Source organism: Poecile atricapillus, chromosome 13 (assembly GCF_030490865.1).
Source record: "Poecile atricapillus isolate bPoeAtr1 chromosome 13, bPoeAtr1.hap1, whole genome shotgun sequence".
Lineage (NCBI taxonomy): Eukaryota > Metazoa > Chordata > Aves > Passeriformes > Paridae > Poecile > Poecile atricapillus.
In genome coordinates, this window is record NC_081261.1 from 3,352,246 (window position 1) to 3,376,255 (window position 24,010).

General features: G+C 61.5%; 6 protein-coding genes across 6 annotated transcripts; 2 read left to right on the top strand and 4 right to left on the bottom strand.

Annotated features, from left to right (window-relative positions):
* The first annotated feature begins 1,152 nt into the window (after nt 1–1,152).
* LOC131583991 (bromodomain-containing protein 8-like) lies at nt 1,153–4,318 on the top strand. Its single transcript, XM_058848675.1, has 5 exons — nt 1,153–1,353; nt 2,034–2,120; nt 2,438–2,506; nt 3,457–3,687; nt 4,288–4,318. The coding sequence occupies exons 1-4, from the start codon at nt 1,169–1,171 to the stop codon at nt 3,677–3,679; spliced, it is 564 nt and encodes a 187-aa protein (XP_058704658.1). The 5' UTR covers nt 1,153–1,168; the 3' UTR covers nt 3,680–3,687; nt 4,288–4,318.
* A 31-nt stretch (nt 4,319–4,349) lies between these two features.
* NHP2 (NHP2 ribonucleoprotein) lies at nt 4,350–5,703 on the top strand. Its single transcript, XM_058848676.1, has 4 exons — nt 4,350–4,529; nt 4,641–4,710; nt 4,782–4,887; nt 5,432–5,703. Exons 1-4 carry the CDS (start codon nt 4,382–4,384, stop codon nt 5,555–5,557), a joined length of 450 nt encoding a protein of 149 aa, XP_058704659.1. The 5' UTR covers nt 4,350–4,381; the 3' UTR covers nt 5,558–5,703.
* A 245-nt stretch (nt 5,704–5,948) lies between these two features.
* On the bottom strand, nt 5,949–10,989 carry N4BP3 (NEDD4 binding protein 3). The gene is made up of 5 exons (XM_058848829.1): nt 10,853–10,989; nt 8,783–9,226; nt 8,048–8,602; nt 7,601–7,858; nt 5,949–7,387 (listed from the first exon to the last, which is right to left on the bottom strand). Exons 2-5 carry the CDS (start codon nt 9,194–9,196, stop codon nt 6,815–6,817), a joined length of 1,800 nt encoding a protein of 599 aa, XP_058704812.1. The 5' UTR covers nt 9,197–9,226; nt 10,853–10,989; the 3' UTR covers nt 5,949–6,814.
* Nucleotides 10,990–14,069: 3,080 nt separating this feature from the next.
* On the bottom strand, nt 14,070–16,604 carry B4GALT7 (beta-1,4-galactosyltransferase 7). Its single transcript, XM_058848830.1, has 6 exons — nt 16,452–16,604; nt 15,990–16,343; nt 15,282–15,507; nt 14,998–15,081; nt 14,725–14,829; nt 14,070–14,572 (listed from the first exon to the last, which is right to left on the bottom strand). The coding sequence occupies exons 1-6, from the start codon at nt 16,496–16,498 to the stop codon at nt 14,417–14,419; spliced, it is 972 nt and encodes a 323-aa protein (XP_058704813.1). The 5' UTR covers nt 16,499–16,604; the 3' UTR covers nt 14,070–14,416.
* Nucleotides 16,605–16,855: 251 nt separating this feature from the next.
* On the bottom strand, nt 16,856–20,565 carry LMAN2 (lectin, mannose binding 2). The gene is made up of 8 exons (XM_058848979.1): nt 20,385–20,565; nt 20,186–20,304; nt 19,986–20,103; nt 19,667–19,746; nt 18,422–18,583; nt 18,000–18,114; nt 17,494–17,613; nt 16,856–17,349 (listed from the first exon to the last, which is right to left on the bottom strand). Exons 1-8 carry the CDS (start codon nt 20,524–20,526, stop codon nt 17,189–17,191), a joined length of 1,017 nt encoding a protein of 338 aa, XP_058704962.1. The 5' UTR covers nt 20,527–20,565; the 3' UTR covers nt 16,856–17,188.
* Nucleotides 20,566–20,911: 346 nt separating this feature from the next.
* On the bottom strand, nt 20,912–23,580 carry LOC131584224 (ADP-ribosylation factor-like protein 3). Its single transcript, XM_058849123.1, has 6 exons — nt 23,563–23,580; nt 23,051–23,296; nt 22,845–22,961; nt 22,685–22,735; nt 21,781–21,966; nt 20,912–21,703 (listed from the first exon to the last, which is right to left on the bottom strand). The coding sequence occupies exons 1-6, from the start codon at nt 23,578–23,580 to the stop codon at nt 21,656–21,658; spliced, it is 666 nt and encodes a 221-aa protein (XP_058705106.1). The 3' UTR covers nt 20,912–21,655.
* Nucleotides 23,581–24,010: the final 430 nt, after the last annotated feature.

The following is a 24,010-nucleotide window of genomic DNA, read 5'->3' on the forward strand; positions in this document are numbered from 1 at the left end:
AGATGAAACAGTGAAGGAAACCAGCTCTAGAACAGATGGGGGAGCCTGAGGTTCTGAGAGGGGAGACAAAACGCTCAGGAAGGGAACACAGAAGAAATGTATGAGGGAAGGGTGTTTTTTATGTATGGCTGTGTATTTTTATAAACAGGAAGCTTGTTACAGATGAAACCCTCAGATGTGAGTTGGAGGAATTGCTCCTTGGCAGTGTAAAGGTGACTCATGAGAGCTGGCAGGCTGCTCTCAGGTTTTAGGCAAGGTTGGAATACTTGCCTGGTTCTAATTGCTGTGTTTTGCAGCACAGCTTGGCTGGTTTCAGGCCCACGTGGCTGTGCCAGCAATAACCATCTGCCCCTGGGGACTGTCATGTCTTGGAAGCAGGCACTGTCTAGCTTGGGTTTGCATCAGTCCCGTGTTTGGGGGCTGTGGGCTCGCACCAGCCTGCTGGGTATTCCTGGGAAATTAACACAGTGGTGGAGGAACAGGGCTGTTTTTCCACACCTGTTCTCTTGCAAACTCGGGACACTGGAGACACGTAACCTCCAGGATTTCACCTGTTCAGCCAGGACAGTGTATTCCCAGCAGCTACTCTGCTCTCAACTGCTTTTATTCCCAGCAACTCCCTCACAGTTCTCCCAGTGGTCACAGCCAAACTCAGCACAGTGTCCAGTTTCTTTCTGAGAAGTCTGCTCATGCTTCACATCTGTTGAGGATTCTGAGGTGCTCCTGCATGAAATCCCACTGAGCATTTTACTGGAAAACCACTACAACCACAGCACCACTCTCCTTCCTGGCTGAGTCTATTCCATGTCATTTTAACGTGGGAGTTTGTGAGGAAACAACCTTGTTGAACTCTAGGGGTTCCTGTTATCTACATCTGGAGCTTTAACAAGCCTGAGGCAGTCTTACCTCAGCTCCTGACTGTCCTCTCTACATCCATGACTCTTCCCAGAGAGCAGACAGACACAACACTGGGCACCACTCAGCTCCACAGGGTTTGTGTCAGCCAGGGGTGGATGCCGTCCAAGAGATCAGACACAGCTCTTGCTGGGAAGGTCTGAGTGAGGTCAAACAGCATCCTCTGAGTAACAGAGCAACCAAGCTCCCAGCTGAGCCAGGATTCAGGGAAGGGATATGCAGCAGGCTGGCTTCTAGATAAAGGTTTCAGATAATGTGCTGCCTTTTTAGATGTATCCTCTGTGCTCTTCAGGGCAAGACTCAAGAGACACCTGGAGAACCACCTTTAGATGAGCTGCATCCACCAGAGATGAGTGCTCAGGCCCTGGATGAAGATAACAGTGACAACAGCTCTGCAGCCCCAGTGCTGGACTCCACAGGCTCTCCCAACACACACCTGTAAGTAGCTGGTTCTGCAGAACAGAGCCATTTCCCTTGTCACACGTGAGAACAAGTGCATGGCACAGGACATATCCAGGAAGGAGAGGCAGCCAAGCAGAGCAGGAGGGAAGGAGGTAACTTGTGCTATCTCTGGATTTTCTGGTATTATAGGGCATTCACCCTAAGATGAAGTGAGAAGAGTAGAGATTAAATACGAGATTAAATGGAAAATACATGTTTTCTCAAGTCAAGTAGGCCTGGTGTGAGCTGGACATCGGGTTCTGTCAGACAATTCACAGCCCAGCATTACCAACCCCCTTTGAGCAGCTGCAGGTGTGCCAGTCAGATGCAGGCTCTGCCACGTGTGTGATCATTTGGACTGCTTTTCAAAGAAAAAAACATGGGGTTTTAGGAAGAGAAACTTCATAAAAAACACCTCAGTGAATTCTGAACTGCAGAGCAGCTTGAGGTTTTCTATCCAGTTTGGTGCTGCTCTTTATCTCAGCTTTGCTTTTACCTCTTGTCCTGCATCTTCCTGCATTCTGGATGTTCACTTTTGCTTTCTGATGCAGAACACTCCCACCATCACACTCAGGCTTTTTGTAGCTTCATCCACCTGGATGTGGTGGGAGCCAGCAGAAGTGTCACCTCCTACTTTGTCTCAAGTATGATGATCTGGCAGTATCTTCACTCCACAGGCTGCAGCCAAGCTGGAATACCCCCCTCCAGCACCTGATCCTCAAAAAAAGGCTCCTGTCCATCTGGAGGATGATAGCCAGCCACAGGTACGTGGGAACAGAGGGCTGCATCAGCATGTCCTGAACACACTGCCCTGAGTCCCAGCTCCTGTGTCACCAGGCCTGGTCCTCCCCTCCCAGGGGCTGGCCCGTCTCCCCAGGACTTTGGGAACAGCTGCCTGCTGCAGAGCTGCACAGAACACTGCATATTGATTTCCTCTGCTTAAAGTGGCAGAGCCCAAATGCTGCTTCCTACACAGCTGGCACAACACTGGCTGTGGCCCCCAGCAGGGAGAGACAAGCCCTGCTCCATATTTTTTGGTGCAGGGGCAGGCAGAGAACATTCTTTGTCCTTGTCCCTGTAGGTTCAGCAGCCCGTTCCTGAAGCCAGTGTCAGAGAAACAAGCCCCTGGATACAAGGATGTGGTAAAGAGGTGAGTTTGTGGAGGAAGTGCTCGCTGGCTGATTTCTCTCTGGTTGTTTTCTGCCTTCTCTGGTTTCCAAAGGGCCAGTGGGATGGTTTCCTTCCTCCTTTTCCAGAGTTTGGCTGTCACCAGCATCTCCCACTGATTTCTTTGAGTAAAACTCCCTTCTGGGTAATTAGAACCTGGAAGCTTGCACTGACTCTGGGGCTGGTGGGAATTGTGCCTGCCCTGTGCAGGCATTGCATGGCTGGCATATCCCAGGGACGGTCCCTGGGCAGGGGATCCAGGCCCTGCAGCTCAGCTGTCCCTTCTCCCCATGTCTGGAATGTGCCTCAGGAGATGCCCCCTCCTCACCCGCTGCGAGCGCCCCAGATGTTTCACTCTCAGCACAGAAGTGGGTCATAAGAATATTTCCCAGAGAGATTAATGGCATTTTTTCAGAGCTGAATCATGTTCTATTCTGGTCACAGTTGTCCTCTCTGCAGCCATTCATTTTCCCATTCTGTCAAAATAAGGGAAGTAATATTTATTCCCTATCATGTTCCCCTTACCAGCACTGCTATTTTTGCTGGTGGCACCATTCGATCTTTAGGAGGTTTAATAGATACCTATTTTAGTAACTTTCCTTTCTCCACTAAGACCTGGACTGACTTCCTGAAGACTAATTACTGCTTGCCTTCTCTGGAGCTCAGCATCCCATTTTTTCCAGAGGTGACTGCTAATGACCTGCCAAGTTGATTGGATAGCAAGTGTCGCATTGGCTGAACTCACTTTTGGTTTGTCTGGCTTGGAAAAAAAGCCTTTCTCACTCCCCACTGTGTGTCTTGAGCAATAAAATTGATTGAAAATAGCTGTACTTTCAGGGCCACCCTGAAATGAGAACAAGCACATTCATGCAGATCCCAAAGGATGCCTGGCCTGGGTTTCAGTTTCATTCTTCTTCTCTGTGTCTTTTGTAGACCCATGGATTTATCCAGCATAAAGAGGAGGCTGACAAAGGGACACATCCAGTCCGTGATGCAGTTCCAGTGTGACCTGATGCTCATGTTCCAGAACGCCGTGATGTACAACAGCTCCGACCACCGCGTGTTCCACGTGGCTGTGGAGATGCAGCGAGAGGTCTTGGAGCAGCTGCAGGTCCTGGCTGAAGCGCTGCTGTTGTCCAGGGACAGGCTGGAGTGAGGCAGAAGGTAACCAGCCCTGCCTGAGGCCTCTCTCAGCTGGAGCAGCGTTGTCCCTGTGGGTCAGGGCATCTCCTGGGCTCAGGGGATGTGCTGGGTAGACCTCATTATCCCCAGTGCTGGCTGCTGGGTTGATTCAAATCAGTTTTGGGGAGGGTACCACGTTGGAAGCCTCCATTCTTTTTGGGAACAGCAGCGACGTAGCCCCGCAGGGAGACTTCCCTGGGATGAAAAGCAAGGGAGAGAACGCTGTGTGCGGGCAGGTGGATGAAGCGGGCACAGCCCGTGAGGGTGGCTGGCTGCACACCGGGCACGGCAGCGTTCCCGTGTTGCGGTTGTTGTGCTGTTCTGTTGGGTCGGGTGGGTCCAGCGTTACCGGCACTGACCACACCCAATAAAGGCCCGTGTTGAAGCTTGTCCCGGCCTGCTTGACACTGAGACTGGGACTGGGATTGGAAGGGGTCCAGAAGTGGAACTGGTGCTGGGAACAGAACTGGGACCGGGAACAGAACTGGGACCGGGGCCGGGAAACGCGGGACGGAGCGCGTGGCCGGCGGTCGGTACAAACGCCGCTTGCCATTGGCCATCCTGGCTGTCTGTCAGTGCCAGCGCGGTTGCCGATTGGCTGGCGGAGAGCTAGGGGGGTTGTGTCCCGCGCGCGGCGCGGCGCGCGCCCCGGAAGCGGAAGCGGCGCGGTGCGGCCATGGCGCGGGAGAAGCCGGAGGAGGCGGCCGAGGCGGAGGCGGCACCGGAGCTCTCGTACCGGGAGCAGCTCGACTTCCTGAACCCCATCGCGCAGCCGCTCGCGTCCCGCAAGCTCACGCGAAAGCTCCTCAAGTGCATCAGGAAAGGTCTGGCGGCGGTGGCGTGCGGCGCGGGTGGGGAGGGGCCGGGACATGGCTGGGGCGCGGGCCCCACGCTGCGGTTCTCGCTCTGCCCCTCACGCCGTGCTTCTCTTGCAGCGACCAAGCAGAAGCAGGTCCGGCGCGGGGTGAAAGAGGTGCAGAAGTTCATCAACAAGGGCGAGAAGGGGTAAGTGGTGCCCTGGCCCCTTGGGCCGGCAGGGCCCCTTGGCCCGGGCGCTGACACGGCTGTCCCTGCAGGATCACGGTGCTGGCCGGAGACACGATGCCCATCGATGTCTACTGCCACATCCCCATCATGTGCGAGGACAGGAGCCTCCCGTACGCATACGTCCCTTCCAAAACAGTGAGTGCCGGGGCTGGGCTCCTGCTGATGAGGAGCCCGGGCTGTGACCAGATCCTTCCTGGGGAGATGCAGATCCGGTGCCCGAGTAAAGAACTCGGTGCTTGTCCCTGACTAAGGCACAGAAGGGACAGGGGGGAAGTGTAGGAGTGGGATCACAAAACTGTTTCCTGCAGCAGCTCCAGGACAGAGCCAGCACATCTTTGCCAGGCTTCTCTGAGGTGGCGTCGGCTCTTTTGTAGACAGGGAGGTGGAGGGGCAGGCGGTGTCTTTGGAGCTTCAGCCCTGGTGCAGACAGCTCTGCAGACCCAGTCTGGGGAAGAATTATGGCACATGAGCCAGGTGCCAGTCCCTTCTGCCACCCCAGTTTGCAGCTTGTAGGAGACAAGCTGGGAAAAAGGTTCATGAACCCAGGAGGAGTGCAGAGGGCTTGGGGTGATGGGCTGGACAGGCAGAGCTTCCCTGCATTAAACCAGGGCCTGCAGTGAGCTGGTCCCGAGCTCTCACCTCGGACCTGGCACCCCATGGCCTCCCTCTGCTCCCGCAGGACCTGGGAGCTGCCGCCGGCTCCAAGCGCCCGACCTGTGTCATCATGATCAAGCCCCACGAGGAGTACCAGGAGGCCTACGACGAGTGCCTGGAGGAGGTGTTGGCCCTTCCCCTGCCGCTGTGAAGAGCCGGGCCCGGGCTGTGCCCTGCGGGGCCGGGGCAGGTCCCTGTCCCTCTGCCCGGGGGCTGTTTCCGGGGACTCTGCCGAGAGGACTGAAGGGGGGATGCTGAGCACTGTGGGGTGAATAAAGGTGGCTGTGGGTTTGTACAGCGTGGTCCTGGTGCTCGGGACGAGGGCTGGGGGGGTTCCACGGCTGGGTTAAACCACAGAGGAGGCGGGGATGAGCCCGCCCGGCCCCGCCGTGACTCAGGGCGATGTCCCGCCCGCTTGTACTGCCCAGCCCGACGCAGCAGCTCCGGGGCGGGTGCTGGGCAGGCCCAGGCCGGCCCCACACCATCCCCCTCACCCCGAGAGCCCCCCGACCCCGAGAGAAGCAGAGCAGAGGCCAGGGGAGAGAAATACGGGTTTATTGCAGGAACGGGGCGTGGAGCCGGGCCCGGCCTTCACCTGGCTCTGTTACACACATAGAGCAGAGCTCCTTCCTTCCTTCCAGCACCTCTGAGCTCCCCCTGCTCCCCTGGGAGGGGGGATCCCGGCCTCTTCCCCAGCTCAGGCACATGCCCCAATCCCCTGTCCCACCCCAGTTCCTCCCAGTGTGGCAGAGCACCAGTTCCCATCCTTCCTTGCACAAGGCACTCCCCCATCTCAGCCTGAAGAAAGCTGCACCGACCACCTCCATTGCAGAGCAGCTCCACACCAGGGACATGAGAAGCCCCAACAGAGGTGCTGGGGCAGCTGCCCCCTCCCAGCAGCACCAGAACTCCTCGGGGGTTTCCTCCTCGGCCTCCCCAGTGGCAGCACCAGCTCCAGGGCCCTGCTGACAAGGCAGCCACTGCAACCAGTAGCTGCAACCCCCAGAGCAAGGCAGTGGGGTAGGGGACAGGGCTTAAGCTTCTCCTCACAAGACATTAAGTTACTGGGTTGTAGGAAGAGGGGCAGCAGAGCAGGAGGGACAGGGAATGTCTCACAGGGTGCTTGGTTTCTGCCCCATGGCAGAAGGAATCACAGGGCAAACGCTCCTGAAGTCAGAGCACGGGGCACATGCAAGACCCCCACCCTGGCACAGATGACCCCCCGCCCTCCAGAGACCCTCGCCAGAAGGGCCTGAAGTGCTGCAAGAAGGAAAAGCTCCCCTGTGGCAATCGGTCCTTCAGCCCAGGGCAGCGCCGAGCGGGGCCAGTCCTTGTGCACACCCTGAGATCGTCCCTTTGCAGCAGCAAGAGATCTTCCCCCTTCTCAGTCCCACTGGCATTCTGCTCCTCAAATCTTGGAGGACTCCACCCGCTCGATCCAGGGTGAGTCGATCCTGACATCCCTGGGCTCCGCCCGCAGCTGCCGCAGCTCCCGCTCCAGCGCCTGGCTCCGGTGGTACATCTCCATGTAGCTGGCCTGGAGCTCCCGCTGGTACCGCAGCACCTTCTCCTTCTCCTCCTGCCACGTTTTCCTCTCCAGCTCAAAGTTCACAGCCTGCAGCTGGCCCTGACGCCGCTCCCGCAGCAGCTCTGCCCACAGCCACTCCACCTGCCGCTCCAGGGGCTCCGCCGAGTCGCTCTGGAGGCCCCGGCACTTGGAGTCATCAGTTTCGCAGCCAGGGAAGTCCTGGCACGATGGCATGGGGTCATCGCCAAGAGGCAGCGAGGTGCTGGGCTCCGGGGGGCTCTGGAAGGAGTCTGCCAGCTGTGCCAGCTGGGAGTCCCTGGCCTGGACCTCCGCCTTGGCCTCCCGCAGCTGCGTCTTCAGGCTGAAGATCTCCCCCAGCTTCTGAGCCATCTCCTCCTGGGTGTCCCGGAGCTGCTGCTTCAGCAGGGAGATCTCGGCTGCTTTCTGGCACACCTGCAGGGCACGGGCGAGCGGTGAGGAAGGGCTGGGGGAGCAGGACCCCAAGGGTGGCAGCATCCCAGGTTATCCTGGGAGACCATAAGCACCACACGTGGCTCATCCCTCCCATACTGTGACCCCGAGCGAAACCAGAGCAGGGAACTGCTGCCCCCATCCTGGTCCCACAGCCAGGAGGGTGGCAATGGGGAAGGAAGGAAGGGGACTCACCTCCCACTTGGTTTCCTCCAGTTTAGGGCTGCCATGCTCGCCCTGGGACTGCCGGAGCTTGGTCTCCTCACACTGGCACTGCTGCAGGCTCAGCTCCTCCTGCAGCCGTTTCTTCTCCTGCTGCGCCTTGTAGAGCTGCAGCTGCAGCGCCCGCTGCCCGCGCTGCGCCTGCTGCATCACCTGCTGCAGCCGGGCCATGTACATCTGCTTCAGGTCCTCCAGCTCGTCCAGCCACAGCCTCTGCTTGTCCTCAAATGCCTGCCAGCACAGGTGGACACTGGTGAGAGGCTGTAGCCCCAGGAGGGACCCCAAGAGGTCCCGTGATGTTTGATCCTCCCACGCTTGGGCATTCCAAGCCCATCACCCACCACGGCAGCTCCTTCACTGCTCCTTCCATCCCCACATCCCTGCCCAGGGTACCCGGCTGTACCCCAGCCCATGGCTCACCTGCGTGAAGGGGTCTTCAGTCTCGCTGAGGCTCCTCTTGAGCTGCCGCAGCTCCCCTCCCGTCTCCTGCAGCCGGTCCTCCAGCTGCTTCACCGCGTCCTCCAGCGAGTAGGAGAACTCGTACGGCGGCGGGGGCTCGCCGGGGCTCTGCAGCCTGCTCAGGGTGGCCATGCTTTTACAGGACAGGGGCATCTTCTCGGGGGCCAGAGTATCCCTGGGGCTCCGGGAAACCCTGTCCAAGGAGCCCCCAATGTGGTTGATGTGGCCCATGGAGGCGCTGAACTGGCTCTGGGCAGGCTTGAGGCGGGAGCCATAGGACGGGAAGCTCTGGATGGAGTTGTGGCTGGAGTCAGAGGCCTCATCCAGGCTGATGGCGTGGAGCAGGTGAGTGCGGAGCGGGCCGTGCTGCGGGGCCGCTGTGCTGCTTTGCGACAGCAGCGTGTGCAGGCTCCCATTGCTCTTGGACAACTTCTGCCCCTTGGACGAGGACAGGCCCTGCATGGAGACCAGCCCCTTCCCAGCCACTGCCTTGAAGGCTGAGGGCCTGATACGGCACTGAAAAACAAGAGCAAGGTCAAGCATGAGCCTCTAGAGCCAAAGAGAACCCCCAGACTCCCAGCTTCATATCCCTGAACACCCTCAAATCTCCAGATCCCATCCAGGGGGGTGCAGATCATCCTTCTCCATCCCCATCCTCTGGCAGACCAGGACATATTTCAGACCTCACAGCCTCACCTTGTCGAAGCGGCCCCGCTCTGGCAGGGAGCTCTTGGAGAAGTCGGCCCCACGGTGATGCTCGCGGGAGCAGCGCTCGGGGGACCGGTTCTCGCGGTCACTCTCGTAGTCCCGCTTGTAGCAGGCGCCCGATGTCTGGTGCTTCCGCTCCGCCCGCGTCTCCTTCTTGGCCCCGTGCAGGTACCCAAAGAGCTCCCGCTGGCTCGGGCCCTTGCGCAGCAGCCCGTCGGGCTGCCGGAGCCCCCGCGAGCCGCCCAGCGGGGCCCGCAGCTCCAGGGGGGACAGATCCTGCTTCTCCACCAGGCTGCCCACGCTGCCCATGCTGCCAACGACGCCGACGGGCTCCGAGGAGAGGTAGGTGCTGAGGACACGGGTGTCGGGCTCACAGGTCACAGGACCCTGTGCTGCTGCCATGGAGAATTAGAGAAAAGCCCAGAACCAGCACTGCCGGGGAAGAAACAGAGTCAGCGATGCCAGGACACACCCCCGGCACCCCTTTTCCCAGCCGGCCCCCAGAGCCCACATGGGCTCCTGGCACCGGGATGGATCTGCCATCTCCCGTGCAGCTTCCCGGGGGACAGGGCACAGCACGCACGGGGCGGGGGCTCCCCGCCGCTGCCCCCACCACGGTGCAGCGCCTCCTCCCACACCCAGCCCCACCTCCCGCCCGCGGCCGGGGCCGGGGCCGCCACCAGCACAGGAGAACAGGCACCTGCCGCCCAGCCAGGCGGGCGAGTTCCAGAGCCGGCAGCACCTGCCCGGGCCTGGCGCCAGCCCCGGCCCGGCGGCACCCAACCTCCCCGCCGGGACCTCCGGCTCCGGACACCCTCTGGAGACCTCCCCAAAATGTCCCTGGGGATGCCCATCAGCTTGGCCTCCCCGGGGCGCGCACGGGACGGGCACCTCTGCGGCACCACGGGGACACTCCCGCACAGCTCCCGCAGCTCGCACGGCCCCATCCATCCATCCATCCATCCATCCATCCATCCATCCATCCATCCATCCATAGGCATTCCCTCCCCAGCAGCGGGCAGGGACCAGGCGGACACAGCCCAGCTGCTGCGTGCGTGCCGGGGACCCCGTGGCCGGACATGGCGTGAGGGCGGTGGGAAGGGGCAGGATGCTGACGGGACAATGCAGCTTCCTGCGCAGGTGGCCGGGGGAGGAAGGATGAGAGGATGCCTTTGGCCTCGGCTCTGGCTCCCCAGCGCTAGGGAGGGGACGATGGCCTCACACCAGTGCAGGGGACAAAGAGAGCGTGGCAGGGGCGAGGCAGAGCCCCCAGCACCGCTCCCAGCCTCGCCGAGGGCTCCGGGGCCGGGTTACACCCAGGAAGCTGCCCTGGTTCTCAGCACCACGCGCCGGGTAAACAAACACCCCGCTTTTAATTGCTGCCACGCACAAACCTGTCTGACAGCTCCCGGCCTGCGCTGTCACCTCCCTCTGCGAGCCCAACACCTGCTCCGGGCACCGGCACCCCACGAAGGGCAGCAGGGATGGACCCTCTGCGAGGATCCGGGCTGCCTGCGGTGCCACCGGGCGCGCACGGGCACAGGGGTCGTGGATGTCCCCACGGTGGTGGGGAGGGGGCCGTGGATGCACATCCAGCCCCCGGCATTGGGGAGCAGCTCGGCCGAGCCCCGCAGCGGCTCCTCCCGGCACAGGCGGCCGAGGAAGTAGGTCAGGTTGTGGGAGGTTTGGGAAACGCCGGGGGAGCCCGAAGGTGTCCTGCCTGCGGCAGGGAGGGGATCACCCTCCAGGCGGCAAAACACCGGTCCGGCCAGCCTGGCTCCTTCGCGATCTGCTCCCAGTCCCAGCCGTGCCCGGGCAGGATACGGCCACAAACCTTTTCCCATTCCCATTCCCACCCGGGAGGGAACGGCAGGGTTGGAGGGAGGCGAGCGCGGGTCCCCGCGGAGCCCCCTCCGCGCCTCCCCGCAGCCCCGCCGGAATTTCCGGCACGGAGAAGGCGGAGAGGGCACTCGGTGCCCGGGGCCGAGCCCGGGACAAAGCCCCGCTGGCCGCAGCGCAGCGGGGCAGGGGATGGGGGGCGGCGGGGGCCGCACTCACCATGCCGGCGGCGCTGCGGTCCCGCCCGGCTCCGCTCCGCGCTCCTTCCCTCGCCGCGTTTGAACGCGCCCCTCGGCCGCGGCCGCGCGGGGCGGCGGGCGGAGCCGGCACCGGCAAATCGCAGCGCGGGGGCGGCGGGACGGGAGGGGCGGGAAACAGGAGGAGGAGGAGGAGGAGGAGGAGGAGGAGGAAGGAGGAGGAAGGAGGGGGCGGCCCGGCCGTGCCCACCAGCGGGGCGGGGCAGGGCGCGCTGGCGCCGTGCGGTGCCGACACTTGCGCTAAACCCCCCCAATGGCGAGGAGACCCCCGCAAATCCCCCCAGCTACAGCTCCGGCGGCACTCGGCTCCCGGTAACCCCCTGACCAGCGGGCTGGTACTCCTGGGTATCGCCCACCAAGGGTGCAAAGAAATATTTACTTCGTAGCTGCGGCGTGGAGAGGGGTCTGGACTCCGTAGGACACGCTCTGCGCCGTCCTCTGTGAGAGCAGCCCCGTGTGCCCCCCTGAGCAGCTGCGGGCGGGCAGGAGCCCCACAGAGCCCCGGGGGACACGGTGTACCCCCGGGGGGCTCTCGCCTGGCCCGGCGCCAGTGAGACGGGACACGCTTCATGCTCTGAATCAGCGCTGCCACATCCCGGCCTGGAGCCGGTTTTGGCAGCCGCAGGGAGCGAGGATCCCGGCACGGGGTGGACCTGGTCACCGGCGTCCCGGCCTTCTCCGGGAGCCAGGACACCTGCGGCAGCTCTGCTCCGTCCCTCGGCGCGGTGCCCGCGCTCCCTGCACGGCGTATCCGGTGTGCTCGCACCCCGCCGGCTGCCAGCTCCCCCCGCCGCACACCCGAGTCCTCAAGCTGTGCTGCCAGTGCTCTCCCACACACACACACTGTCCCCGGTCCCTGCTCGCCGGGCTCACATGCTGGCAGTGTCCTCGGTGCGCTGCCAAGGCACGCTCCGCTCCCCCGGGGCTCGGCCCCCGTTTCCCGCAGCTCCTGTGCCCAGGTGCGCACCGGCACGCGTGGCCTCTGGACAAGGGAGCCCTTCCCAACGGAGCCATTTCCCATCCTGCTGGCCTCGGGAATGGGGCTGCGATGTCCCGGGCCTCTGCCTGGAGCTCAGCTGTGAAAGGGCCCCCGGCAGCCCGCGGGGACTGGCACCACGCACGGATCGGGCGGCTTGCGGTGATGCTGGGGGACTGCGAGGGGTGCTGGTCACGACCACCCCCCTCCTTCCCGTCTGCCCCGCTTCCTGCTGCTCCACGGGTGCTTCTGCCTGGGATAGCAGCTTCCACAGAGCCCCGGAGCTTGGCCAGGTCACTCCAGCAGCCAGGGATGCTTCTCCAAGCAGAGATGCTTCAGCCTCCTCTCACTTTTTCCCCGGTCCCCTCTCTCTGTTCACCTCACCCCTCAGTGCCCACCTCTAAGATACTGCAGCAATTCCAGGTGTTCACCAGGAAACAGCTCCGGAACCACCCACTTTATAACAACCTGGCAATAGAAGCCATCGATTGCTGTGCCCCCACCAACCCCAGGTGGCCTCACCGATGGCAATTGGGACCCCAGAATGGGGGTCACAGTGGGGAAGGGCTGAGCCTCCAGGGACCCTCTCTGCCCCTGAGCATTCTGATGTTCTCCTTGGGCTTTGAGAGCACGAGAATGCTGCGAGGCTTTGGGCTGGGCTCTGCAGGGCTCCTGGGACAGCAGGCAGGGTGTTACCCATCTGCTGAAAGGCGATGGGGAAAAAACTTCATCCCCTCCTGCTGGGCAATTGCCGATATCGAAGCGCGTGGGGGGAGCAGAGCCAAGCGACCTCCGAGTCACATTCAGGGCTATAAAAGGAAGCCGGGTCTCCAGCAGGGCGCCTCTTCCACAAAAGCAACCGGAGGATGAGGGGGCTGCGAGCAGAGCTGAGAAATAGCTGCCAGGCAGCGGGAGAGGAGCCTGGAGCGCTGAGCGAAGTGCGAGGTGCACATATGCTCTCTGTTTCTGCACAGCTACATCTTTATGAAACCTGCCCCAAATTGTGTCATCTATTTTGAACAGAGCAGAGAAATACTTTGATCTGCCTCCACCAGCCCTGGCTGCGGTTCAGGCACCGGGAAGGGGCTGCCATACAGATGGCCAATCCCAAACCCGTGCCATGGAGAGGAAGGAGTGGGACTGCTGGGCCAGTATCTCCCTCTGGCTGCCCACAGCAAGGGCATGACTGGTCCTGAGAACACCTGTGGAGAAGTGCACCAGCTGCCCAAGTTCCCCAGCACTTTCATGCCAGATACCAACAGTGCTTTGGAGCCACCAGGCTGGACAGGCAATCAGGAGCTCTTGGACAGCACATCCCCTCAGTGCCCCGAGGCTGGGCCTGCTGCTTCCATGATGCAAATCAGATCCTCACCACCCTGCAGCAGCACCTCAATCCCTGCCTCAGAGGCAGCCCCCCACACCCTATCCAAGGGCTCCAGACTCCTCTCCCAGCTCCAAAGCAGCACAGAGAGCAGAAGGCACCAGATCCCTCCAGACACCCCATCCTACAGCCCCTACAGGGTACATGACCCCCGCCCTTGGCACCGATGCTTTTTTCTCTCCCTCCCTCTCTCCCTCCCTCTCTCCCTCCTCTCTGGAGCTACTTGTCTTCCCAGGATGGCAACAGCTTCTCTCTGGGGATGCAGAGCGACCACTCCAGGAAGTGCAAGCAGGAGATGAGGACAGAAGGGGCCAGGAAACGCGGAGGGCCTGCTGCCAGTGCTAGTGGTGATGCTGAATGGAGGGGTACTGGCTGTTCAACTGGCTCTACCCAGCCTGAGGAGGCAGCAGCACCCAGAACGTGTGCCAAGACCCCAGGGGAGACATCAGATTTTTCAATTCCCCCCCCGACAAAGGCTGAGGCAGCACATGCCACGGAAGGCAGGCAAGGAAAGGAGAGCTCAGCCAGAACTCTCCTCACCCCAGAGAGGTCCTGGCCTGCAAGTGCTGACATCCAGCAGCGCTGTGGATGCTGGGGTTTGGGCACGGCTCAACCACAACCACTTCCTGCAGTGAAATGACAACAGCTCAGCCCTGGGGGTACCTGGCAGCTGGAAGAGGCACCATCTCTCTCAGAGCCCATTTCAGACTGGGTTGGGCTCTGAACCAGAGCAGCTCAGAGCTCACCTGTCACACAGAGAGGAGCTGGGACCAAGCCAGAACAGGTGTGCTGAAGGAAGGTGAAGGGAACAGGAGAATGGAGTAGCGCCAGCACAGCCCAGGGCATTCACAACTCACAGGTGCCCTGACAGTTCTTTATTGTCCTGTGAGCTGCGTGGCAGCTCAGCCATGTCCAGCACAGGAAAACCAACTCCTGCACCTGCCCTGGGAGGCAGCACCGGCGCCTGCAGCGATACCAGCGAGTCCCACTCTCAGCCTCTTCTGTTCCTCCCAGCAAAGTCCAGTTCTCAGCCTCTTCTGTTCCTCTGTGTCTCGCCAGCACTGCCATGCTCATCCACTGCAAAACCCCTGCCTGCTCCAGGCAGCTCCACGGCAGCCACGGAGTCTTGGCACCAGCACAGAGCACACGACTGGCACGCAGGGACGGGCTCAGCCAAACGTGCACCAGGGGGTCTCGTTTGTGTCACAGTCCAGCAAGATATTAAGGACGGTGCAAGGGGCTCCTGCCACGCTCAGATCTGTCCGTGACTCAATTCGGTACCTGACGTTGTTCAGGCCTCCCTCCCGATCCACCTTGAACTGCTCCTGAAGAAGAGAAAGACTGCTCAATCCAGGCTGGAAGGGGGAAGCACCCAGTGCCTGGGGAGGGAGCCAGAGCTGGCAGAGGAGGACATGAGCACGAGGGCTCAGAGCATGTGGTGACCACAGCCCAAATCTCCCTTGGCCACAGGTCCCACCTGCTTCTGTGCAGCGATGCGCTTCTGGTCTCTCTTCCTCCAGGCTGGGTCATGCAGGTGCTGGAAAGTCTCGTATCCAGTTGTGATTCCAGAGGGACGACGAACCTGGGAGAGGAGCAGAGCTTCCATAAAGCTACTGGAAAACTCCTGCACCTGCTGCTGGAGTACAGGGCTGCCTTCCCCAGGCCCCAAACTGGGTGGCCACAGTGGGAGCCAGGTGAAGAGACATAAAAAAGGGCAATTTCAAACCAGGAGGGTGCAGAGACCCCTTACCTGGAGACCAGCTCCTTTGATACGCCGATAAAACTCATCGTCCTCCCGTCCCCAGCCCCAGAAGCGGTTAGACATGCCATTGCACTGGAACAAGAGCAGCACCATACCAGCCAAGGTCGAGCACAACTCCACGGCCTCGGAGGAGCAGACACCAGCCCAGCCTCCCCTGTCCTGCCCCCCAGCAGCTCAGACCACAGGCTCTGTCCCCAAACCATTTTGACTCCTGTCCCCACTTCCACAGCTCCTGCTCCAAACTCTCCAGGACATCCCACCCAGGAGCTCACCAACTCGTAGTGCTGCTTGGTGAGCAGCAGGATGCCACCCACGTAGGTCTTGTAGTGGTAGAGAGGGTGCAGCTCAGGGGATGCCACGTGGAAGGGCCCTGCCTCCGGGAAGCTGTAGTCCAGGTTCTCGTTGAGGGGCAGAAGATCCACGTCGTGCATGGCGATGTAGTCGGTGTCGTTGCCGCTCTCCAGGAAGCCCACGTTGATCAGGGATGCCCTGTTAAACCTGCCACGGGACTGGGGGCTCTCAGTGCCACACAGAGCAGCCACTGTCCCCGCTGTCCCCGTCAATGCTCAATGTCTGACCGGTCCCCAAACAGGGACACGTGCAAACACAGCATTCCATCCTGCAACTGCATCCCTGCTTCTCCCTGCACAGTGAGCTGGGGGCGACAGCATTTCCAAACACCCCGTGGCCTGTCTTTGACTTCCACAGTCCCCATGTTTGCTGCTGCAAACCTGTGACACTGAGGAGAAAGCTGAGATACCCAAGGATAAAGGATTCTATGCTAGGATTCTATTTTTGCTAAGGAAGAAGGAAGCAAATCACCACTTGGTCCATCTCTAAGCTCTACAACGAGCAGCTTTGGGGAGAGCATCATGCACTGCCCCTGACATCCCGCTGCCCTGGTCCTGCGCTTCTCTGCAAGACCCTCCCAGCACTCACAGGGCTTTGGGAAGGACCCCCTTGGCACAGGCAGACGCTACCTGAAATGATCCATTTGGTTGAGGATGAAGATGCGGTGGCGGATCCTCTTCTTGCTGAGGAAGCGGTGCATGTAGGGCACGAAGGCCAGCAGCTCCTCGAAGCGCTCTCGGAAGGGCACCAGCAGCGCCAGCCGGTGCGGTCCCCACGACGGCTCCTCCTCGGGCGGCTGCAGCGGCGCGGGGGCCGGGCAGGGCTGCCGGGGAACCCCCCTGTGCTGCCCGCCCGCCGCCGGCCCCTCTCCCGTGCAGCTCAGCTGGAGCCAGAGCAGCGAGGCGAAGCCCAGCAGCAGCGCCAGGAGGAACAGCGGGAATGCGGAGAGGCGGCCGGGGAAGAGCCGCAGGAGCGGCGGGGACCTGCGGGACGGCGCGGGGGTCAGCGCACGGTGGGACCCCGGCCCCTCCATCCCCCAGGTGCCCCCATCCCCCGGCAGCGTCCCCCCGGAGCCCGCCGGGCTCGCTCACCCTCCGCCGCGCAGCCGGAGCGCGTCCCTGCGGCGGGCCGGGCCCATGGCGCCCGCCCGGCCCCGCCGGCACCGGGACACGCTGGCTGCGCCCGCCGCTCCCCCTTCTCCCCCGGAAACACGGCCCCGCTCTCTTCCGCCGACGGGGCGGGATGGAGGCGGGACCGGCCGCCGGGGACATCCCCTCCATCCCGCCCCACCGCCGGGGCTCCTCCGGAAACCGCGGGGACACCCCAGCACATCCCCTGCAGCTGCCGGGGAGCGCAGAGCCCCGCCTGCGACTCCTTCGGGATCCTCCCAGGACTGCCTCTCCGCACCCCCGCCAACCCAGTCCCAGTTCCTTCAGCACCACCCCCGCAGCAGAGCCCCCCTTCTCTCCCCATCAGACAGAGTCAGAAACACGGGTGGTGTCAGTCCTTTAATGCCCCACTCACATCCCCCTCCCCTCAGCCCCTCATGTTCACACCTGCCCCAGGCAGCACAGCAAGTCCCAGCAAGGCAGAGGGATAGCTGGAAAAACCGGGGAGCAACCTCCGGGCTCCCACACCGCAGCTCTGGGGAGCCAGCAGGCATCACCCCCCTCAGTCCAACCCGTGGGAGGCCAAGGGCCAGGCGGGGGTTACAGCCAGACAGACAGGTAAGAAAATACTTCTGGTAGTTCTCAGAAACAGCATTTAGAAACCACAGTTTTTTTACAGCTCCCCATAAAAAAAGATGGGTTTGGGCACAGGTGCTCCACTAGTAGAAACGCTTGTTCCGCTCCTGGCGTTTCTGGAAGACCACGGCTCCCACCACAGCGCAGACAATGATGCCCAGCAGTGCACAGAGCAGGAGCAGGAACACCTTCCAGCCTGTCAGTGGCCCGCTCCGGAAATTCCCCGTCGGGTCATCCACGTTGTCTGGAAGTGAAAGAACAATCAGAGAGAGCAAGAAAACCTCGGCTCCTGTGGAGTTTTTCCAGGTGTCGCACCTTCAGTGCCTTCCAGAGTCCAGCCCCGACATCCCAATCCCCCACAGAAGGTTTCCAAAGCCCACAGGCTCACCTTTGGGGGATTTAAGGAGGCTGACTTTCGGCTCAATCTTGGTCCAGTCAACAGTCTCATCTTCTACAGGGTGCTCCACCATAAGCTGGAACAGCTTCATCGAGATAATGTCGTGGTTGTCTGGGGAACAACCATGGGCACCAAACACCATCAGAGGTTCTGAGATGTCCACACACTCAGAACACCCCTCAGACCATCCTCTGCTGGGTCCAGTCTCCTTCCCTCTCAAGCCACCCTCATCCCCAGGTATCAAACTGCAATCCAAAGATGTTCCTTAGCTCTCAGGTGCCTCCTTTCCCCAGCCATGGGTCCAGAAAGGGTTTCAAGAGCCCAGTGAACAATTCAGAGAAAGAAAGCCACGGAAACTATCCAGTACATCCAGTGTTACAATCACAGAATTTTTAGGGTTGGAAGGGACCTCTGGAGATCCAACTCCCCTGTCGAGACAGCGTCACCTAATCCAGGCTCCAACCACCACGTGTTTCCCTGAGCAAAGCCCCTCTCACCAGAGAGATCTCCAGTGCCAGCAGAAGCACCAAAGAAGTAGCCAGTTGGCAGCTGCACCCCTGCGATGTCAATGCAGTTCTTCCACTCATTCTTGTCTTCCACATCAGTCATCACCTGCAAAACCAGAAGAGGGTCACAGCAGGAATGTTCAGAACCATGGGACAGGGTCCAACCTCCCTGCTCAAGCAGGGCCCTCCCAGATCAGATAGATTGTGTCCAGATGATTCATTAGTATCTCCAGTGAGGGACACTCCACACCCTCTCCAGGCAATCACTTTTGGCACGCCACTATCGCACCTGGCTGCACCTCTTTTGGAGCTGGAGGTGCAGAGAGGCAGTGGCTGAGCCTGGAACGCCATCTCCAGCTCCTGGTGGAGCCAGCCCTGCCCCACCTGAAAGGCAGGCCCCCTGTGGGTCTCACCGTGAGCCGGCCCCGGGAGTAGCGCACGGCCAGGAAGGTGTCGTGGTTCTGGTTGCGCAGGTCAGCGGAGCACCCGGCCAGCTCCGTCCAGCGCCCGTCCTTGCTGTGGTCGTAGGTCAGGGAGCCGTTGTTGACCATGGCCGAGATGTAGGGGAACACGCGCTGTGGGGACAGACAGCGCCTGCTGGAGCTCCCGGGGGCACAGCCAGAGCCATGGCAGAGCCATGGGCAGCCACGGAGCACAGGACCACAACACCAGGGCTGCTTCTCCACCTAAAGCTGCTTCTGAACCAAGCCAGAGCTACCTAAAGCAGAGCCACCCTTTCTGACCTCCCATTTCAAGACCCCCATCCTGTGATTCTGTGAATAAACCCACTCTGTACTCCATGGCCAGGGCAAACAGACTGTCCCACGCTTGCAGAGCGGCTGGGTAAAAATCCCCGGATCATTTAGGTTGGAAAAGACCTCTGAGAGCATTCAGTCCAACCTGTGACCAATCCCCATCTTGTCAGCTAGCCCTGACTGCCACATCCAGTTGTTCCCTGAGCACAAGACCCAGAACGGACAAAAATCTCACATAAGCAGCAAAACCACGCACAAGGTTTTGTGATCAGGGGATTACCTACACCAGAAGAGGACAACTGGAGGCAGGAATTTACCTCCCATGAGCCTCAAGACAACAGGGACATGGGTCACTTCCAGGTGCTTTACGACTGAAGTATCACAGTTTTGATGGTACAAACCCCAAAGCACAGTTTTGTTCTCTCACAAACACAGAGCAGGACTGAAGAAAAGGATCCCCAGCCCTCACAGGACTGATCTGTCCTATGGCCATGAGGAATTCTGGAGCAAAAAGGCAGCCCAGGAGTTTCTTTCAGGCACAGACAGGTTGCAAAGAGCAAATGAGGGCAGAAACATCATGGAATGAGTAGTATCCAAAGCACAGAGGTCAAGGAATGACACTCAGGATGAACATTAGCAGGTGATGCTGGGGTTACACCAGCTGCTCTCCTGTACAGAGATGATGCCTTGGAAACATCTGTGTAGCCAAGAGCAGCACAGCAAAGAGCAAGGAGCTTCTATCTCCATTAACACACACAAACTCTTCTCTTTACCAACTCCCAGGACAGGAAGAGCAAACCATACTCAGCTAAGGAGAGATTTTTCCCTGGATCAGGTGAAAAGCACTTGGAGCAGGAAGGGAACAGCCTGCTGGGCACTGCACAAGCAGCCAGGACCACTCACCTCTGTTGCTTCATCATTGGGATAGGTATCAAGGAAAATAGCCAGTCCATGGAAGTTGTCCTTGCTGCCAAAAACAGGACCTGGAACAGGGCAGAATAGTGGAGAGAAGAAGAGACAGAAGTCAGGATTTGTGCTCAGAGAGTTCTGTGCTGTACAAGCTGCTCAGTGCAAGCAGGTGGCTGAGGGCACCTGCTGCCCGGGCAGAACACAAGGGACACGTCACCCCAGCCTAGTGAAACCAGAGCAGGGGAGCTCAGAGGCACTCCCTGGCCAGCTGCCTTCCGGGCCAGTGCTGTGTGCTGCGGGCCAGGGCACTGACCTGGCGTCAGGCGCTCCTGCGTGTACCACAGCGCCAGCCCATCCCCGTGCAGGTTCTTCTTGCCGGCTCCATGGATCTTGAAGTGGACGTGGAGCTCCCAGTCCTTGAGGAAGCAGGGCTGTGGGAGAAACCCCAGCGGCGTCAGGGCATGAGGCGGCAGGGCCGTCCCGAGCCCCCGCTGTCCTCCCCCGGGCTCTCACCACGCGGTTCCAGATGGAGCCCTCCCGACTGCGCTCGTCGGGCGTCAGGCGGACGTACTGGCTGGTGACCATGGTGCTGCCCTGGAAGTCCCACAAGGGCATCGCGGCGGAGCCCGCACCTGCAAAGGGGCGAACAGAGCGCGGATCAGCCCGGGCCGCTCGCGGGGAGCCCTGCGCGTTCCCCCGGCCTCATGCTCACCCTGGTACGGCTTCATCAGCGAGTGCTCCCGCTTCAGGTGCTCGCTGTTGCCATCCGTGAGCTCGGCGGGCACCGGGCGCGGCCCGGCCAGGGCCAACAGCAGCGCGGCCGCCGCCACCAGCCCGCCCGCACCCGCCGCCATGCTCCGCTTCCGCCTTCCGGCGCTCCGCCCTCAGCCCCGCCTCACAACCGCAACAGCCAATTAAAACCCGTCGCTTAGCGTGGTCCCGCCCCTGGGCGTGAGCGGCATCACTGTCCGCCTATTGCAGGGGAGAAGGGCGGGGCCAGCGGGGCACGCAGCTCCCGTCGCGCGGCGGGAGGCGGGAGGAGGGGGCCGAACGGCCTCCCGGCGTGCGCCACGCGTGCGCGGCGGCGCGGGGCCTGCCGGGAGATGTAGTCCGCCCGCCTTCCCTGGGCCACCTCACGTGCGCGCCTCGTGCCGCCCGCGGGACACGTGACCTACCCCGACGGGTCCCGGGAACGGGAAGGGCCTCGGGAAGGACAGGCCGAGGCAGTGTGGGCATCACAGCAGCTTTATTGAGGCTCGCAGGGCAGCCCCGCGCCGCTCCCGCCGGTCTCCCCCATCCCTCCGCCACGGCAGCCCTGGTGGCCCGGGAGCAGAATCTCCCAGCCCTCCGGATGGGCACCTCCAGCCAGGCCACAGCAGCCCCGGCTGGGACACAGCGCTTGTCACAGGGGTACAGGGACCCCGCGGTGGCACCGGGCAAGGACATCCCTCTGTTGGTCACTAATCCCGTCTTCGTGCCTGCCCTGTGCGCACATGGGGGCTCCTCTGGCCAGCGAGAGGTGCTGAGCAGAGGCTGTCCCGAGCCACAGGACAGCACCAGTCCCGTCCTGGGGAGCACGGGGGGACACAGGTGCAGCCAGCGCCGTGTCCGGGTGCCCGGTGTGCCTGGGGCACTGTGGGGGTCACAGCAGCCCCTGTGGGGTGTGACAGCAGTGTGGGTGGACAAGTCCTGGGCAGGTTCTCGTGCTGGAGGTGTGCAAGCCCTCAACACGGTGGGACATGTGCTTCCCTCCAAAAGCACGGGGGCTGCAGGGGAGTCAGGGGGTGTGAGGAGCCCGTGGAAGCCCAGGAGGCAGGGAGAGGGGAAGCCAATTGATTAGTGGAAGACTGGGTGGGAAAATCATCAGAACACGGCAATCTGAGGCTCAGGGCCCAGCCGAGGCTCGGGGGGAGCCGAGGGACCAGGGGGATTGGCCGTGGCGTAGGGACCTGCAGCTCAGTCCCATCGGGCACTTTGCAGCTCTCACTTCTTCCTGTTCATGATCTGGCTGGAAATCCAGTTCATCCCATCCTGGAGGGAAGAAGGACGTGAGCGCGGCCCTTGGGCCCTCTCCCAGCTGTGCACAGCCCACAGGCCCCCATCGCTACCTGCACCCCTTCCCCAGACAGGGCTGAGCAGGCCTGGATCTGCCATTCCCGGTCCCGGTAGGTGTGGAGGCTCAGCCCTTCTGCGATTTCGGCCGCGGGTGCTGCAGTCACCAGGTCCTGCTTGTTGGCAAACACCAGCAGCGGAACCCCCGTGAGGGACTCGTCCTCTGTGAGCTCTGCCAGCTCCTGCCAAGACAGAAGCTTCTCCCAGGGCTGCTGCCCTCCTCCACGGACACCTCAGCCCTCCAAATGCCTCATCCCTTCTCTCTGGTGCTCATGGCAGACAAGGAAGCTGTGAGGTCTTGACATTCCAAGGGAGAGAAGCTCCCAAAGGAGCTTCACCTCCTGGAACTCCATTAGCCCAGGACCCACATGCAGGGCTACTTGAGGAGTGAAACCCTCCCAGCACTGAGAGCCCTGGGCAAAGGGCAGCTGCGGGAGGCTCCTGGCAGTCCCAAGCCGTCTGGCACGCCCACACTGCCGTCTGGTGCCAGAACAGCCGGGGCTGGCACTTGGAGTCTCACCTTCCCCTCTCAGAGCTTTATTCCCAGGGTTTGTAACTGAATTTGCTGCTCATAAACCTTTGTTTGGCTGTATCACTAACCTGGTGGGGTGGGATGAGAGCTGGGAACTGAGGGGTCACTTTCACCAGCGACTGTCACCCCTGCTCTGGGCACTGGAGCATCCCAGTTCAGGGGGAGCTGGGCCATGGAGTGGGGTATCTCTGCCTGCTGAGACACTGATCTTGAGCCTTCCCACAGAGCTCTGGGGACAGCATGGCCCCCCCTGCAGCGCTGCCCCACAACTGAGAGCAGCTTTGCTTCCCCCCCATCCCCAAAGACCTGGTGCCATACAGATCCAAGCCCCAGGACCCCAGAGCCACCCCTCACCAGACCACTCATACCTGCCCTGTCTCCTCGAAACGCTTCTGGTCAGCACTGTCAATGACATAAATCTACCGTGGGGACAAAAGGGACGGTCAGGGGTTCCTTCTTGCCCATCTGCACAGCCCTTCTGCAGGACCCACGCAGCATGGACAGGGCTGGGGGTGCTGCCCCACTCACCAGCAGGTCTGTGCTGCCCAGATACTTCTTCCAATATGGGCGGATGGAGCGCTGCCCCCCGATATCCCAAACATTCAGCTTCAAACCGTGGGAGTGGACGCTCTTGATGTTGAATCCCTGAGTGGGGGCACAAACCCTGGTGTCACTCAAGGGATGGGTGGGACCTGAGCCCTCTGCCACCACCCGTGTCCCCCAGCAGTGCCTACCTGTGTGGGGGTGATGGTGCTGACCTCCTCGGACGCCAGGCGCTTCAGCAGCGTCGTCTTGCCCGCGTTATCCAACCCCAGCAGGACGATGCGGAGCTCCTGCTCCGGGGAACCCTTCAGCTTCTGGATGACGGAGAGCAGCCCCTGGGGGCAGGGGGTGCTAGGGGAGCCCTGTGGGGTGCCGGGTCGCTGCAGAGCACCCTTGTTTGGGAGGGGGGAACTGGGTACACTGTTGGCTTTGGGTACCTTGTGTCTATGGCCTGAATGAGCACTAAGGCCCAGCTCCCAAGGTGTTCGTGCTTGGGGTGGCCCCACAGCAGATCTGCCCAGCCCCAATTCCCCCCTTCCCGCGTGTGCAGTCCCAGCCCTGGGACCGCTCCCAGCTCCTGGGCAGGCTGGGGGGACATGCCCCAGGCATAGCCCTACTCTGCCAGCCCTCCTGGCACCACCACTGAGAGCTGGTGCAGCACAGCCCACCTGGAGCCGGTGGGATGTCACTGGACCCCGCTTACCTTCTGCACATCACCCATGGTCTGGGAGTCGCTCCGGCCCGCGGCACCGCCTGGGGAGCTGCCGGGGGCTCCTTCCCGGGGCCCGCCGGCGGCTGCGTGACTGGCACGCTCCCCAGCCCCGGGGGAGGAAGAGGATTACGGGCTCCGGAATTAGCTGCTGTTCCTCCATTTACCCACAGCATTAAATAATGCCCTCGGCAAATCCTCCAGCCAGCTGTCACCCCGCCGTCGCCTACCCCCGGGATAAACCAGGTCCCCCCGGGCTGGGGCACTGGGGCACCGGGCATCCCTCTCCCCGTGGGGCAGGGGTCCCAGGCTGGGAGGATGCTGTGCCCAGGCACAGGGCTGACACAGCCTGCCACACTGGGACACCTCACGCTGAGGCACCACCAGCGCCCACGAGCTGTCCCCATGCAGGGTGGCAGGAGAAATTGCTGAGCCTGCTTGA

Bases quoted from the DNA above. Each gene is read 5' to 3' on its own strand.
- LOC131583991 (XM_058848675.1), top strand. From the start codon at position 1,169: ATGTGCTGCCTTTTTAGATGTATCCTCTGTGCTCTTCAGGGCAAGACT. The intron at 2,121-2,437 runs GTACGTGGGAAC...TTGTCCCTGTAG, and splicing joins AGGATGATAGCCAGCCACAG to GTTCAGCAGCCCGTTCCTGA. The intron at 2,507-3,456 runs GTGAGTTTGTGG...TGTCTTTTGTAG, and splicing joins TACAAGGATGTGGTAAAGAG to ACCCATGGATTTATCCAGCA.
- NHP2 (XM_058848676.1), top strand. From the start codon at position 4,382: ATGGCGCGGGAGAAGCCGGAGGAGGCGGCCGAGGCGGAGGCGGCACCG. The intron at 4,711-4,781 runs GTAAGTGGTGCC...CTGTCCCTGCAG, and splicing joins ATCAACAAGGGCGAGAAGGG to GATCACGGTGCTGGCCGGAG. The intron at 4,888-5,431 runs GTGAGTGCCGGG...CTGCTCCCGCAG, and splicing joins CATACGTCCCTTCCAAAACA to GACCTGGGAGCTGCCGCCGG.
- N4BP3 (XM_058848829.1), bottom strand. From the start codon at position 9,196: ATGGCAGCAGCACAGGGTCCTGTGACCTGTGAGCCCGACACCCGTGTC. The intron at 8,603-8,782 runs GTGAGGCTGTGA...CTTGTTTTTCAG, and splicing joins AGCGGGGCCGCTTCGACAAG to TGCCGTATCAGGCCCTCAGC. The intron at 7,859-8,047 runs GTGAGCCATGGG...CTGTGCTGGCAG, and splicing joins CTGAAGACCCCTTCACGCAG to GCATTTGAGGACAAGCAGAG.
- B4GALT7 (XM_058848830.1), bottom strand. From the start codon at position 16,498: ATGGGCCCGGCCCGCCGCAGGGACGCGCTCCGGCTGCGCGGCGGAGG. The intron at 15,508-15,989 runs GTAGCGTCTGCC...GTCCCGTGGCAG, and splicing joins AACCAAATGGATCATTTCAG to GTTTAACAGGGCATCCCTGA. The intron at 14,573-14,724 runs GTGGGACCTGTG...TCTCTTCTTCAG, and splicing joins GCATCGCTGCACAGAAGCAG to GAGCAGTTCAAGGTGGATCG.
- LMAN2 (XM_058848979.1), bottom strand. From the start codon at position 20,526: ATGGCGGCGGGTGCGGGCGGGCTGGTGGCGGCGGCCGCGCTGCTGTTG. The intron at 18,115-18,421 runs GTGAGACCCACA...CTGGTTTTGCAG, and splicing joins ACTCCCGGGGCCGGCTCACG to GTGATGACTGATGTGGAAGA. The intron at 17,614-17,999 runs GTGAGAGGGGCT...GTTGTTCCCCAG, and splicing joins TGGCACTGGAGATCTCTCTG to ACAACCACGACATTATCTCG.
- LOC131584224 (XM_058849123.1), bottom strand. The intron at 22,736-22,844 runs GTGAGTGGGGCA...TCCCCACGGTAG, and splicing joins TGGGCAGCACAGACCTGCTG to ATTTATGTCATTGACAGTGC. The intron at 21,967-22,684 runs GTATGAGTGGTC...CTGTCTTGGCAG, and splicing joins GTTTCGAGGAGACAGGGCAG to GAGCTGGCAGAGCTCACAGA.